The sequence below is a fragment of the Galeopterus variegatus genome, unplaced genomic scaffold, assembly GCF_000696425.1.
Source record: "Galeopterus variegatus unplaced genomic scaffold, G_variegatus-3.0.2 Scaffold2168, whole genome shotgun sequence".
Taxonomy (NCBI): domain Eukaryota; kingdom Metazoa; phylum Chordata; class Mammalia; order Dermoptera; family Cynocephalidae; genus Galeopterus; species Galeopterus variegatus.
The window spans coordinates 252,461-268,526 of NW_007728279.1; the positions used below are offsets into that span (position 1 = coordinate 252,461).

Sequence of the window (16,066 nt, forward strand, 5' to 3'; positions counted from 1 at the left end):
GGCTGCGGCTGCGGCTGCGGCTGCGGAGGGGAGGGCGGGGGTGCGGCCGCGGTGACCCACAAACTGGTTTCACTGGGAGGCGCAGCTCCCTTCTGAATCACAGGTGACCTTGATCTTTCCGAAGCCTGATTTCATTCTCCTCTGTGGCCAGCTTTCTCTGTGACCCACAAACCTTTGACCATCTGGCATAATTCCTGATTTTTCTGGCTTGACGCCTGTTTTTGCTATGGTCTTGCTTCTTAACGATCCACAGTCTGGATTCCTGTGGCCTGCAGCCTCACTCTCATGTGGCCAGCTGCCTGATTTCCCTCCTCCCTCTGCCTACTTTCATTCTGGCCTGTGACCTGTGCAAATCGGTCCTCGGGTAGAGCATTCAGTTGGAGCATGCAGGTGTTGCCGCTGCTCCAGCTCGGGTTGACCAGCCACTGTTGCCACCACTCCAATTTCCTGATCTCTGAGACCAGGTACAGCCAAGGAAAAGTTTCTTTTTCTCAGTGCAGCTGAAACAGGGCTAGTGTTTTCAGAAGGAAGGAAGAAGAGAATAGCCTGCCCCCAGATGCTTAGACATGGCAGGGTTAAAAGAAGACAGTCTTCTGATCCAAATTTAGCAAACAGCTGTCTGGCCAGGATTCCATTGTCTGGCACTGTTGAAGGGAGAAGGTGCCTTTGCTGTCCATCCAGGGAGTGAGCGCCCCCGCCCCACTGCAGCCTTCCCTTGTTAGTCATTGGAATCTGAGGCCAAGGCCCTGCTCCTTCCTGTGGCCCCCCTGTTGGTGGCACAGGGCACTAGGGGACCTAGGACCCAGCTCCAGCACTGAGCGGCTGTATGATCAGGGCAGTTCCTGTCCTCTGTGCCTCAGCATCCTCATCTGTGCCCAGTATTAAGATTTTTGTGGTTCTTTTTAGCAAGGGGTTGAGTTATACTAGCCACTGACTCAAGAAGCCAGGAGAGGCTGCTCGAAGGAGCCCAGCTTCTTCACTAAGTCGTATCTATATCTCTTGCAAGGGGCTGCTTGAGAAGGGTCACTGCTCCTCAGCCCGGGTCCCATGCAGCCTGGTGGTACATGTGCATTTCAGTAAGGCATGGGCCCTTGAAGTAAGGGCCCGCTCCATGTGGAAATAAGCCAGCAGCAGCCATCCCATCACTGTAAGTGTGATAGCTTAGTGTCAACTCCAGCCAGATCTCCAAACAGACCAGCAGCTGCCATCCCTTCTGACCCAGGGAATTCCTTCTACCCAACTGTCCCATCCTTGTCTCCTTGTCTCTTTCCATTCAGCACAGAGGAGCTGGATCAGAATTTTCAAAAGAAACTTTACTGAGACATTAAAGGAAAATTAAAGGAAATATAAAAGCACAGAGGCAGAAGAGATGAAAGGATGGATTGGTGCTCCTGTCGTTATGAATGTCTGGTCCTTGGCTTCCTGGGGGCCTCTGTTCTCCAGGAACACACGGACTCTCTACCCCCTGCCCCATTATCAAACCCATTACTCAGACTATTCACATGAGAGAACTTGTGGCCTGAAATACTGCTTCTGGCAGGATTCTTCATTCTCCTGGAATGGGGCTTCTGCCTCTTTGGGGTGAGGCAGGGGCTGGGCTGCCTGCCAGCCCTGTAAGTGGCTCCGGCCTGGCCATGAAGGGCCTCCCTGCCCAGCTCCCATAGCTTCCCGGGTGTTAACCCCGCAGCTCTTCTTGACCCTTCTCTGGCTGCAGCCCCCCACATGCTTGTTTTTGCTCTGCTTTGCTGTGCCCCTTCCTCTTTCCTGGCATCTGGCTGGAAGTTAAGTCTGGTTCTGTGCTTCATTCGGCTTGGCTCACTCACCTGTCCACCTAGCCAAATACTTGAGCTCTGTCTGGCTGTTGCCCTTAGGGGCAGGCTCTGCTGACTGAGACCTTTGGCTCCCAGAGTCTACCTTTGTCTAGCTCAGGGCCAGCTTTGTCGGCATGCGACCAGTGCAATTGTGCAGGTCCCCATGCTCAAAAGGGCCCCATGCTTGGCTTAATGCTCGCTGTTGCTGTCCTGAAATTCTTAATAAGTTTTGAACTAGGGGCAAATTTTTTCATTTCAAGTTATTTAGCTGGTTCTGTCTTGAGTCTCTCCTCTCAACTCCTCCAGGACTAAACCCAGGTCTGGAAAGCCTGGACACTTTTTAATTCAGTGTCTTGACCAGCTGGTCCAGGTCTCTTTTGCAGGGTCTGCCCAAATTAGGACCCCCAAACTTTGGCAAATTGGATGACTAGAAAATCAAAGCACTGAATGAGCCTAAGGAGAAGCCTAGTCCCTTCTGCCTGGGAGTGGCAGTGTTGTCCCTTCCTGAAGGCTTGCCTTCAAGTGAGGGTCTCTTCCCAGTCAGAGTGATGTCAGGGAGTGAACCAGTCAGGTGTCACACACACAAGTAAGGGAGAGTTGTTCTTTCCCATGTGGTGGAGCGAGGGCTGGGGTAGGACAGTGGGTGGGTGTATGGGTGATGTTAATCCAGTGTGGAAGTGAAATTCCACAGAACCAGTGGCTGAAGTCAGATGTGAATAGATCCTGCTTTGCTACAGAATAGTTATGTGCTTGTAACAAGATCACAGGTTCAGTTCCCTGCACCGGCCAGCCACTAAAACAAAATAAAAGAAAAAATACTTGTGTGACCTTGGACTATTTCATCTTTCTGAGCCTCTTTTTTTTTTTTTTTTTCCTCTTTTTTAAATAACAAAGCCTTTGTTAGGGTTGCTGATTAATTAGCTTGGGTAGCTGCCACGACAGATAAGCTCCCAAATTGTATAATGGTTCAAAAGTAATAGACATATCTTTTCTGCTCATGGAATAGTCCTGGGTGGCTCTCCTTCCTGCAGTCATTCAGGGACCCAAGCTGATGGAGGTTCTGCCATCTTCAACATGTGCCTTCTAAGATCACCCAGAGGATCATCACCTTTCCAGCCAGCAGAAGGGGAAAAGAGCATGGAGGAGCTTACATGGGGGGGTTTTATGGGCCAGATTCGGAAGTGGCATGTACCCCTTCCACTCATATTCCTTTGGGAAGATTTCAGTTGAATGGCCACTTCCAACTGCAAGACAAGCTGAGAAATGCAGTGTAGTGTCTGAGCCACTGTTTATCCATGTGTAAACTGGAGGTAATAACAGTTCCCACCTCTACGATTTGTTTTGAGGATTAGTAAGGTAATGAAAGTCGAGGGCTAAGTGTGGCGTCTGGCATACATTAAGTACTTAATACAAGATAGCTCTTTCACTGGCAGTGTTGGGTCACAGGATTTTGCCCTTGGCTCCAATGTGGTCTGTCTCTTCCTCCGCTACTTGGGTGAAGGTGTGTAGGCATGCTGATCAGACTTGCTGATGACACAGAGCTTTAAGGATACAAGATAGCTCTTTCACTGGCAGCGTTGGGTCACAGGATTTTGCCCTTGGCTCCAATGTGGTCTGTCTCTTCCTCTGCTACTTGGGTGAAGGTGTGTAGGCATGCTGATCAGACTTGCTGATGACACAGAGCTTTAAGGAGGAGCAAATCTGTTGGATGGTAGAACTGAAATTGAAAAGTTGTTCGCATCTGGGTTGTTGAGCCAAAATCCAACAGATGGGATTTGACAGGAGTGTATGTAAAGTCCCACATATGGGTCAGGAATGTCAACGACTCAAGCACAGAATTGAGATGACCTACCCGGGCAGCAGTTCCTCCCTTCACGTGTTCATTCATTCCACAATTATTTACCAGACATCTACTCTACACCAGGCACCGTGCCAGGTGCTGGGAATTGGAGATGAATCTGGAAGACGTGATCCTTCCCTGCCTGAGGCTAGTGGTCAGAAGCCTGCACAACCCAGCAAACAGGAGCCTCAGGAGTTTGGGGGGCAGGAAGCAGACCCCCAACCCCAGGTGGAGGGACTGGCAAGAGAGCTTGCTGTTGAGACCCAAGGATGAGTGGAAGTTAGTGTGTGTGTGTATGTGAGAATGAAATATTCTAGGCAGAGAAAACAGCATTGTAACGGGCCAGAGAGGGCAGCACATGCAAGGAACTCAAGAGAAGTTATGAAGGGCTCTAAGCAGAAGCAAGCCAGCGGGGGTAGGGGTGCAGCTGGAGGGAAAACAAGCACAGCTCCGGGGGCTGGACCCTTGTCACCTGCCTTCCCATCTACATTAGCTCATTTAATCCTCATAATGGACCCACGAGGGAGGAACTTTTACCATCCCCATTTTTTGGATGAGGAGGTTGAGGCCCAGAAATACTAGGTAACTTGCTTAAGATCTCTGCGGGGAAGGGCAGAGCTGGGACTGGAGCTTGGCTGCGTCTGACTGTACAGCCAAGTTTTCAACTGCTCATGCCGTTCTTGGCTGCATTGAACAGTTTGGATTTTAGCCTCAGGATGATGGATTCCATTTAGGGTTCAATGCAAAGGGTGGTGACTTGGTCTGATTTACATTTTAGAAAGATGTGGGGCCTTGAATGACACAAGCTCAGTATAAACCAGCTGAAAATCTAAAGCAGTTTTGGCCACAGGTGGCCAAAATGAGGTGGAAAAGATGGGTGCACGTGGCAGTGTCTCTGGCAGACAAGAGACTGTAGGGGCACATGCAGCTGCCTCCAGTTCTCCAAAAGGCTGCCAACTTCCCCGCTGCTTCCTTGGCAGAATGAAGGACAGAAGATGCAAGTTACAGGGAGGAAAATTTGGGCTGATGTTACTGATCAGAGCTTCCAGAGGGATGGGGGGAGGCCCTCTTAGGGAGCTCTCCTGAGGTCTCCTCACCTCTGAGATTTGGCATTTCTGACTTCACATGGCCTGGTGGATGGTTTTGAGTTTTGGTCTGACTGGTGGCCTGATTTCTTTCCAGCTGCCCAATTTCAGGGGGCTGGGCTGGGGCCAGAGGGGCTGAGAGGGTCTCTCTGTGGCTGCAGTGACCTGGAGAAGTCAGTGGAGAAGATCCAGAGGGATATGTCCCACAACCACCGGCTGGTGCCTGGCCCCGAGCTGGAGGAGAAGGCACTGGTGCTGAAGCAGCTCGGGGAGACGCTGACAGAGCTCAAGGGTAAGCCTATGCCAGGAAGTGTGGCATGCCCGACCCCACCCCACCCAGTGGTCCTCCCAGTCCTCTGAGGTCCCTCCCCCCCAGCTCACTGCTTCCTGTCCCCTCAGCTCACTTCCCAGGCCTGCAGAGCAAGATGCGGGTAGTGCTGCGAGTGGAGGTGGAGGCGGTGAAGTTCCTGAAGGAGGAGCCGCAGCGCCTGGACGGGCTCCTCAAGCGCTGCCGTGGGGTCACGGACACACTGGCACAGATCCGAAGGTCATTCTCTCCCTGACCTCTGGTTTCCCATGAGGTTACAATCTGGGCCCAGCTTCGTAGATCAGCCTTGTCCTGACCCTTCCAAGGTCTCTGGTGTGCCAGCTGGATGTGACTGGGACCCCTCGCATGCTGTAGGCTTGGCTTTCCCTTGTGCTGGATGCAGACACTCCTCCCCAGGCCCTCCTGTCTGTCCTGCAAGATCCCAGAGCTCTCCTCACCTCCCCGCCTCAGGATAGGGGACTCTCAGAGAGGGCCACCACCCTGCTGGTCTCACAGCTGCTCTTAACTCTCCCAACCCCAGGCAAGTGGAGGAGGGTGTGTGGCCACCCCCCAACAACCTCCTGAGTCAGTCCCCTAAGAAGATGACAGCCGAAACTGACTTCAACAAGAGCTTGGACTTCGAAATGCCACCCTCCAGCCCCCCGCTGAACCTCCATGAGCTGAGTGGGCCAGCCGAGGGAGCCCCTCTTATCCCCAAAGGAGGCAACCCCACTAAAGGCCTGGACACTCCTGGCAAGAGAAGCGTGGACAAGGCTGTGTCTGTCGAGGTGCTGGGGCCGGGATTGGGAGTGGGGACCAGACCAGGTTCACGTGTTCTTACCACCATTCTAGGGTGAGAAGGGCTGAACATGTGCATCTTTTTTCTTGGGGGAGGTGGGTCAGTTCCCTAGTGGAAGTCTGAGAAGCATAATGAAGGCAACGTTAGTCCTGTGAGACAGCGAGCATATTATAAAGCTACAATAATCAAAGCGGTATGGTGTTAGCATAAAAATAGACTGTTTGGTCAATGAAACAGAATAAAATGTTCAGAAGCAGGCCTAAATATATCAAGAACATATCCTTGTATAGTGAAGGTGGCATTTCTGACCCATGGGGAGAGCATGTAACATCCAAGGAGAAATCTGAAGGGCTTCTAGGGGGCTGGATCGAATGTGAGGCTTCCTTTTCCATTCCTTGCATGTGTGGCTGCGGGAAAGGGCTGAGGCTCCAGAGGTCCCAGCACAGGGCAGCCACTTCAGTCCTGACTCTTGGCCACTCCTCTCCAGGCTGCGGAGCGAGACTGGGAGGAGAAGCGGGCAGCCCTGACCCAGTACAGCGCCAAGGACATCAACCGGCTGTTGGAGGAGACACAAGCGGAGCTGCTCAAGGCCATCCCTGACCTGGACTGTGCGAGCAAGGCCCACCAGGGCCCGGCCCCCACCCCAGACCACAAGCCCCCCAAGGTCCCCCATGGCCAGAAGGCCGCCCCCCGAACAGAGCCCAGCGGGAGGAGGGGCTCAGGTATGGGGGTAATAGGGGCTGACGAAGAGCCCAGAGTTGGAGCACCCCCTCCCCAGGAGCTCTCAGGCTGATGGGGGAGGCACCAGAGGGTGAGAATCACTGTGGTGGGGCTGTCAGAGAGGAAAGTGCTGGGATATCAGCGGCGCACTAAAGGGAAGTGGAGACCCAGAAGGACGGGGTAAGCTGGACGGGGTAAGAAGGATGGGGCAAGCCCATACGGGGCTCTTCCCCATGCTCCGAGAGCTGCTGACAGGACAGTGCAGGGAAGATGAGCAAGTGCAGGCAGTCATTGGCCTGAGTGTGCACCTTGACCCAGATTGACAGCAGGTGCAGTGCTGACCCGTATTGATCAACACGGTTCCTCTGCTCCCTGGGCCTGGGAGCTCACTGGGGAGGCAGAAATCTGAACCAAAGTGGCAGTTGTCATTCATTCATTTATTCGCTGCTGCAACACATATTTGCTAAGGACCTATGGTGTGCCAGGCGCTGGAGATATGGAGATATGACAGTGCTTGCTTTCGAGGAACTCAAAATTTAGTGGAGAAATGATATTAACATTATGTTCATCAAGCACTTTCTATGGGATAAGAATCTGTCCCAGGCCATATCTAGTGTATAAGCCAGAAATAGAAAGCAGGTGCTAAATGCAAGAGCAGATGTGAGCCCAGGTGCTGTGCAGACCTAAAGGAGGGCAGGAGGGCTTCCCAGAGCAGGGAGCTTCCCACTGGAGTCTTGAAAACGGTAGGCACTCGTCTGGTCAGTGAGAAAGGGCATTCCAGGGAGAGGGAACAGCATGTGCGAATGGCTGGAGGTGTGTGTTTGGTGCTGCCTGAAGAGGGTCCCAGCCAGGCAGTAGCAAGCAGAGCTGAGGCTAGAAGATTGGCAGGTGCAGAGGGGGCTGCGCTATGGAACTTGGACATGGTTTGATGTCCAAGCAGGGGTGGGCAGGGGTGATGCAGTGTTACTGGAGAATCAGAGACAGGGAAATGTCATGTTAGAGTTACCTTTCGGCCTGTTGCTCTGGAAACGTGGCTGGAGGAAGAATTGGAGGAACGGAGAGCCTGGTGGGCAGAGCCAGGCTCAACGGAGAAAAGATGGAGATGTGAGCTTGGGCAGGGGCTGAGGGGTTGTGGGAAGGAGATGGAGTAGAGCAGCACCCTTCAAACTTGAACAGGAATCACTGGCGATGCATTAAAATTTGGATTCTGGTGTAGCAGCTCAGGAGTTGGGCCTGGGCTGCATTTCTTTTTTTTAAAGATGACCGGTAAGGGGATCTTAACCCTTGACTTGGTGTTGTCAGCACCGCACTCTCCCGAGTGAGCCACGGGCCAGCCCTGGGCTGCATTTCTTTTTTTTAAAGATGACCGGTAAGGGGATCTTAACCCTTGACTTGGTGTTGTCAGCACCGCACTCTCCCGAGTGAGCCACGGGCCAGCCCTGAGCTGCATTTCTAACAAGCTCTCAGGTGCTGCAGTGCTGCTGGTCCACGGACCACACCTTGAGTAGCAAGGGGTTAGCATGCTGTGGGAGGAAGAGCGACAGGGCTTGGGGCTGGGTTGCATGGGGTGGTAAGAGAAGGGGAGAGAATCTGTATCTTTCCCTTGAGCTTGCCTCTCTCTGCCTGCTCCTCCCTGGGGGAAGAAGCAAGGTTTACCCCCTTGGTGTCAGATATAGTATGCTAACTCCAGGGTTGCAGGCCCCCTGACCCCCAGCCCCTTGGCTGCCCGCAGATGAGTTGACAGTGCCCCGATACCGCACAGAGAAGCCCTCCAAGTCGCCTCCGCCACCCCCTCCCCGCCGGAGCTTCCCCTCCTCCCACGGCCTGACCACCACACGCACAGGAGAGGTGGTGGTCACCAGCAAGAAAGACTCAGCTTTCATCAAGGTACCATTGCCCCCATGGGCAGGGGGCCAGGAGTTGACCTCCGAGGACCCTCTGGGGTAGGAGAGAGGCTTTTCTCTCCATGGAAGTGGAAGGAAAGGGGGGTGGCCAGTGGTGACTCTGTACTTGCAGCTTGGGATCCCGGGTATGTGTGTTTGCCCAATTCCACCCTAGGCCCACCCCACCCTCTGCCTGTTGGGGGACATCCTGGCAGGGGACAGAGGACATGGCAGATGAGAAGCTGGGGTAGGTGGATGGTGCTCTAGAACTGATGGGGCCCACGAGGTGAGCTGGTGCTGCAGTGGGGCAGAACACGGTCCTGACAGGGGTGCGGGGACTTGCAGAAGGCCGAGTCCGAGGAGCTGGAGGTGCAGAAGCCCCAGGTGAAGCTGCGCCGGGCCGTGTCCGAGGTGGTCCGCCCAGCCTCCACACCGCCCATCATGGCCTCTGCCATCAAGGACGAGGACGATGAGGACCGCATCATCGCAGAGCTAGAGGTGGGTCAGGAGCCTGTCTGGGCCCCAAGGCCTCAGCCAGGCTGACCCTAGGCCAGGTGGCAGGACCGGGCAGGTGGCTGGACTCTCAGGCTCCTTGCTGAGCACTGGCCCATGCAGGACCCCATCCTTCGTGCCTCCATTTCTTCCCCACTGGGGAGGGATCTAAAGTCCTTCCTTGCAGGTTTGAGTTTTTTTATTATAGTCTCTGAGACCCTCCAAGTGGCCTGAGACCCCCTGTACCCTGAAGCCCTATACCTCAATAATCTGAGATCGCCAAGTGCTGAGACCCCCATCCCCAAGTCTCAGGGACAGCTGTGCTTGAGACCCCCACACTTGAGTATCCTGAGGACAATGCTCTGAGACCCTCATGCCATGTGCCTTAGGACTCTCCCAGTGCTGGGAGTCACCATACTCAAGTTTGCTCAGCAGCCAGCCCACACCCCAGCCCAGCCCCAGTGCCTGGAGACCCTGGACAAGCTGGGCCTCTCAGGAGAAATGAAATGGAGGGCAGTGGCCATGGAAAGGGGTGAAATTGGGGACCTAATGCCATCCCAGGCCACTGTCCCCATGCCACCCGGACTGGCACCCCCTTCCTCTCTGGTACCCCTCCTCCAAACCTGCCCCCACCTTCTGCTCCCCAGGTGTTTGAGAGAAGCTCAGTGTCTTCCCTCCCCCCCACGCCCCGCCGCCAGCCGATCCCCACCTTGCTGTCCCCTCAGGACCTGGGGCCCCTCGGGGGCTCAGCCCCAGGCCCCACACGGAAGGTAACAGGGGCTGCCCCCCACCTCTCACGGCTCTCTCTCTGCCTGTGCCTCCACAGCTTCCTCTCCTCACCTCTCACGCTAACCTGCTAAACCTCCAGTCACGGTCCCAGTCCTGCCACTGCCACAGCTTCACACACGTGGACTCACCCCTCCCCCACTCTGAGGACAGGCACATCCCCCTCCCTTCCCTCTGCCTCCGAGGTGGGATTTCCCGGAGACTCCAGCAGCCTGGGTATACCCCTCGAGATACCCGTGAGTCTGCATTTTCTTACAGGCTTGATTCCGAGTCTGGCTCATGGTGGCTTGGGTATTTTGTTCCAGTTTGCAGCCTGAGTTCAGGTCTGGCCCGGAGCCTGAGCATGGTCTTGCGCCAGGATTGGAGTTTAGATCTTGCTCACAAGATGACTTTGGGTCCAACTCAAAATCTGACTTTGTCCTGAGCCCTTGCCTCGTCCCCACCCCCAACCCCTTGCTCTGCTGCCTGTGACAGGTGAGGGGCTCTGTTTTTCCCACTGGAATCTATGCCTTGCCCTGGGGGCCAGGACCCCCCGGGGAAGCCTCATTGACGGCCTCCCCTGGTCAGGGAGCTTGGAATGGATGAAAACCCGTGCCCCTCCTCAGCTGCTGGTTCTGTCTTTCAATATTGGGAAATTCTTCCTTCCTTCTAACTTCAGTCCTTGCTGCTGTCCTGCTGCACTTATTTCCTCTTTATTCTTTCTTGGGAGTTTGGGGGTGGACCTGCTGTCTGTACCCCTGGATACTGTGCTTGTGGAGGAGGATGGGGGAGGGGGAGGTTGGGGCAGGAGGGCCTCTGCTCGGGGGAGGGCAGCTTCCCGTGCCCACCCTCTCACCTTCCTCGTCTCGTTCTCAGTGGCCCACAGTGGGCTCCATGCTGGTCACCACTTGATTTCTGACCTGGCTTGAGGCCTGGTGATGCGGTGGTTTCCGGGCAGCGGGGAGCAGATAGGCATCAGACGGGTGGCCAGTGCTGTCTGCTGGGAAGGGGATGGGCACAGAGCAGTCCGAGGAGCTGTTTGGGGATGAGCAGTGTGGAAGGGGCGCCTCCTGGGCTGGCTGTACCCTCGGCACCTTGGCCATCCCCCACCCCTTTTAGCTCTGGGAGCTAATCCTGAGGGGGCCCAGTGGGCAAGGCCCCTCCCTGGCCTTTTGGGCCTGGCTGACCCTCTGCATCCTGAGGTGCCATCGGGCAGTGGAGCTGGGAGAGCACGGGGTCACCCTCTCTGCCTTCCCAGTCTGCACCCCCACTTCCAGGTAAGCAGGTTGCAGGGCTGGGTGGGTTGCCTCGGGAGGGGGTGATTGGGATCCCTGCTGCGCCCCCTGCATCTCCCCGGGGCTCCTTTTAGTGGAACGAGCACTGGACTTGGAGTCAGACTGTCTGGGTTCCAGTCCTGGCTTTGTCGCTCACTAGCTCTGGGTACGCAGCCTGGGCGACTCACCTAATCTCCCTCGCCCTCGGATTCCTCACCTGCGAAACGGACACTGAGAGTAGCAGTCACTTCATGGGTTACAGTGAGCATTAAGGATGAAGACGTGTATAGAGCACCTGGCGGCAGGCCGTCCTCAGCATTAGACCAGAACTCGCCCAAGCCGGGCGTGGTAGTTGAGTGCCTCTCTCTGCTCCCCCACCGGATCCGGGGCCGGGGCCAGGGACGCTGCACAGAAGCAGAAGCCCAGAGGGAGCCTTGCCATGTGCGTGCAGCAGAGGAACCCAGCCAAGGCCGGCCTGTCCCCTCTGACTGAAGCCCTTGGGGAGAGCACACAAAGTAGCGGGGGGCAGAGAGGACAGGAGTCTCTGGCTTGAGATGAGGATGATGGCCCCGATCTCAGAGGCCGCAGGCTGATGTTCGGTCTCCGCCCACACGGGGCTGAAGGACGGTCACGCAATTCAGCTGGACAAGTCGCTGAAATGTATGGAGCGCTCACAATGTGCCGACGTGAATTCCCTTAGTTCTCCACCACCCCATTGTTGTTGTCCCATCGCACAGATAGGCACGCTCATGGGAATAACCCTGAGACCTGTTCGCAGAGCTGAACATGGGTGCTGAGAAATAAGCATGGATCTGTGCTTCTGTGATGACTGGCATCTTTACTGGAAAGTGGGAGGCCGTGGGTACAGTGGAAAGAGACCTGAGTTCTAATCTCAGCTTTGCCTCTGAGAGTAACCTTAGTTAGGACCTATGATGACTGGCATCTTTACTGGAAAGTGGGAGGCCGTGGGTACGGTGGAAAGAGACCTGAGTTCTAATCTCAGCTTTGCCTCTGAGAGTAACCTTAGTTAGGACCTGCCCCTGCCTCAGTTTTCCCCACTTGTGAAAGGAAGGGGCTGGGCTCACCTATCTCTAACCCCTCATCCCAGCTTGAAGTTTGGTTTGCAGGGATCACACTCTTCCACGTCTTCCTTTTCCTCCAGGCTACCCCAGGTCCCAGGGCCTTCTGTATCCCACGGATCATCTTGACAGAGTGTGCCCCCAACCCTCTCTGTCTGCCAGAGGTCAGGCTTGAGGAACCATGTCCCAGGACAACCCCCAGCCCGAGACCCCGGACCTTGGCTGGCAGCAGGAGGGGCCGGGATGGCCCGCAGGCCCCGCTGGGAGTAGAAGCTGAGGCTCTGTGGCCCAGGAGCAGCTCGATGCTGGAGAAGGAAGGGGCATTTCTGAAGAGACTGGGCGCAGGAGGCTGCAGCCCAGAGGATGGAGGAGCCAGTGTCCTCTGTCCTCAGGGATCAGCCCCGGATGGGGCTCAGGAGCCCTCCACTGCTGAGACCCACCCAGAGGAGACCTCTGAGGACTCTGGACGTGAGACCCAAGCCTGCAGTGGGGTGCACAAGGGCCAGCCTGCCACCGGCCCAGGCTGCGCAGCGTGGCTCGCCACCACTCAGCGGATGGACAGCCTGGAGGAAACACTCCAGGAGCTGGAGGCCACCCTGAGCGAAATGGGCACAGCCCCGGCTGTGGGGCCTCCTGGCAGCCCCCTAGCACCGCCTCCCAGCCCACAGGTGGCTGCTCCTCCCTGTCCTTCCTGCTGCCTTCATGCTGCAGTCTCTCAGAGCTGGAGGGAGTCGGGGGCTGCGGGAGCACCATGCCAGTCCCCTCCTCCCCTGGCCTTCTCTCAGCCCCTTCCACCCTCCTGGGGGCCTGGTGCCTGGCAGGGTTTGCAGGCAGAGCCCCGGGAGGCTGGGAAGCCAGCCTACCCAGGGGTCAGCCCTCCCAGCCTTGGCGAGAGCTGGACCTCTCCCCTCTGCTCTGTATCTGTAAACCAGCAAATAAAGTTCTCTCCCCTTTTCCGTCCCCTGCTCCCCTCCCTCTCCTGTCTCTGACTCTGTCTGTCTCTGTCATTTCTCCACTTGCGCCTCTGGATCCACAGAGCCCCTCTGGGCAGGCCTGGTACCTGGGGTGGTTCAAGGGGACCAGTCTTGCCCCTCTCTAGATTTCGCCTCCATCCTCCCATTAGGAGGACGTGGTCCAGGGCTGCCAATCCTGTTCTGTCTGTCATTATAGAGGAACCCCCTAAAACTCAGGCCCAGGATGGTGCTACTTGCCAGGAGTGGGGGTGGTGCTGTGGACCTTCCCTTTAGAAGTGGCTCTCCCAGGAGGGCTCCAGCTGCCCTGGAGCTACTCAAGGAACCCACTAGAGTTCTCACTCAGGAGCTTCTGGGAACCTGGCTGGGGGCCCCTGCCCCTCTCCTGCAGGGAGGCCTTAAACCTGGGCTGAGAGAGTGGGCCTGAGTCCTTGACTGCAACGTGGAGCCAGAGAGGGGTCTCCAGGTCTCAAAGGCCCCCACTGACAAAGTCCCAGCCCAAAACCCCAGCCAGCGCCTAGGGTTCCTGTGTGATTCCACCTCCCAGAGAGTGGGCCTGAGTCCTTGACTGCAACGTGGAGCCAGAGAGGGGTCTCCAGGTCTCAAAGGCCCCCCTGACAAAGTCCCAGCCCAAAACCCCAGCCAGCGCCTAGGGTTCCTGTGTGATTCCACCTCCACATGGGACGCTCCAACCTCAATCCTGTTCCTCTTCCCACAGAGTGGTGGTGGCAGCGTGCCACCCATGAAGGTGGTGACTCCGGGGGCCTCTCGGCTGAAGGCAGCCCAGGGCCAGGCAGGAAGCCCCGACAAGAGCAAGCATGGCAAGCAGAGGGCCGAGTACATGAGGATCCAGGCCCAGCAGCAGGTGAGGGCAGGGACAGGGGGCCCCATCCAGCTCTCCTCAGGGCTGCACACAGGGCTTCTGCTATGTGCTGGGCATCCCCTGCCACTACTCCCATGACCACCTTCCTCTGCTGTTGTCCAGAGAGACCCTCCCTGCCTGGACTGCCCCACCCATCCCTTGAGCCTTCTCCTCCCTCCTCCCAGTCCCGGGGCTTCGGATCTGGTTTAGAGCATGTGTTCTCGGCCAGGCCCCTCTCCTCTCCGGGGGGCAGAGAAGGCCCTCTCTGCAGCCGTACTCCTAGCGGAGGGGCAGTGAGCAGATTCAGACTCCTCCAGCCCCAATGCCTGGGTCCCTACTAAGGCTCAGCCTATGCTGGGGGTCGGAGGGGGGATTTACACCCTTCATCTTTTGGCTATTCTGCTCCTCTCTTCTGCTTCCTTCTGCCTGTTCTAAAGTCGCCACCTGCTCTTTGGGGCTCCCACTCTCTTCTCAGCTTCTCTCTCAGCTCTTAGGCCTTCTCCCAGCTTCAGGAGAATCCAGTTTTGCATCTGCTTTCCAGCCTTGTGTTTGGGTTTCAACGGCTTCAGCACTGATCTTTGTAACGTTGGGGTGTGGGGAGAGGGTGAGGGAGAGGGACTTTGGCCCAGGTTGGGTAGGGGTGGGGTAGGAGTTGCAGGGTCGCTGCAACCCCTTAGACTGAATTAGAGGGCTCGGGGGTGGTGGATAGAGTAGCTAAACCTCACACCTGGGTGTTCAGTGCTCTGTGGCCTGCCCATGTGGCCTGGTCAGAGCGTGCAGGCTGGTCCCCAGGCCTGGATGTTGAGAGACCATTAGTGCACTTGTTTGGTTCAGTAAATATTTCTGAGCAGCTCTTGTGTGCCAAGCACATTCTGGGTGCAGGGGTGGAAGCTGTGATATGTCCAGATGCTCTGACTTAAAGAAGGTCCTAGGCTCAGACAGGAAGTTAGAGATGGGCGAGTCCAGCCACCTCCTTTACAGATGAGGGGACAGCTCAGAGAAGGAAAGGGACTTCCCAAAGGTGCACAGAAAGGTGGGATCACCCAGAGCTGGGACCCGGGCATCCCAAAGCCCTTCCCACCACATGGCACTGGGATTTCCCTGGGTACACAAGGCTCTGCCTGCCTACTGGCTCCCAGGAGAATCTGCTGAAGACTGGCTGCCCAGCCCTGCCCCCCCACCTCTCCCCACTAGCTCCCACTTTCTTTCTCACGGTCCCCAGACTCACCCTGAAGTCCCACTCCCAGCTCTTTTCCTGCCATCCCATGGATGATTTCCCCTTGTCCTGTCCAGGCAGGCCCAGAAGAACAGCTGGCATTTGTGGGGTGTTCCCTTGTGCCAGGCACATACATTATCTCGTTTTGCACTCACCACTCTGAGGTGGGTTCTTATAATCCCCATTTGATAGGTGGGGAAACTGAGGCATTACCCAGGGTCACACAGCTGGCAAGTGGGGGAGCCAAATACAGACACAGACTGTCACCCTTCCCCTGTGCACACGTGCTCCCGCCTCTTCAGTAGGCCCCTTCCTCAGCTGTAAGCACACTCCACCATCTCCCGTCCTAAATCCCTCCCCAGAGCCCAGCTCCTCCTGCCCCTGCCTCGGCCTCACGCCTCTGCACTGGCCGCCACTTGTCCCTCAGCCCACCCTTGCCTTCCCTCCGCCCCACCACTGGGCCAGGCTAGGTTTCCAGGGGCCTCCACACAGGCCCTCCGCACCCTCCTGCACCCCAGCCCTGGGGAACTGTATAGACCCTCCATTCCTTGGTGTCTTCTCCTCCCCCGTCCACCCTCACCCAACCCTCCCCGCTCTTTCCGGGCACTTCTCTGCCCGCCTCTTCACCTCTCTGTGGCCAGGCTCCTCCGCCTCTTTTCTCCTTACACCATGCTCTCCTCTCCTTGGGCACCAGCCACCGCCCAGTCTCTGTCCCCACCCGGGTCTCTGTTCTGAGCTCGAGTCGCCCACTCACGTCCCCGATGCCTCCTGTCACCCCCGGGCCCCCTCAGCTCCTCCCTCTCCCTGCAGGAACACAGCCCCCCACCCCCACGCCTGCCGGCCCAGCAGGGCCCTCTCACTTGCACTATTCCAGTAGCTTCTCTCTTTTTTTTTTTTCCCCCCTTTTTGTCTTTTTTCGTGTCCGGCAATGGATCACAACCCTCAGTGTTGCGCCCGTACTG

The 16,066-nt window shown here is 56.6% G+C and overlaps 1 protein-coding gene across 1 annotated transcript in view; it reads left to right on the forward strand.

The window, feature by feature from the left end:
- Nucleotides 1-16,066, forward strand: part of SRCIN1 (SRC kinase signaling inhibitor 1) — a 46,580-nt gene that overhangs the window by 21,918 nt on the left and 8,596 nt on the right. The window contains exons 12-19 of the mRNA XM_008580836.1: nucleotides 4,848-5,028; nucleotides 5,136-5,283; nucleotides 5,585-5,831; nucleotides 6,330-6,564; nucleotides 8,295-8,449; nucleotides 8,791-8,943; nucleotides 9,585-9,707; nucleotides 13,745-13,891. Coding sequence (XP_008579058.1) covers nucleotides 4,848-5,028; nucleotides 5,136-5,283; nucleotides 5,585-5,831; nucleotides 6,330-6,564; nucleotides 8,295-8,449; nucleotides 8,791-8,943; nucleotides 9,585-9,707; nucleotides 13,745-13,891 — 1,389 coding nt within the window. The remainder of the gene's footprint in view (nucleotides 1-4,847; nucleotides 5,029-5,135; nucleotides 5,284-5,584; nucleotides 5,832-6,329; nucleotides 6,565-8,294; nucleotides 8,450-8,790; nucleotides 8,944-9,584; nucleotides 9,708-13,744; nucleotides 13,892-16,066) is intronic.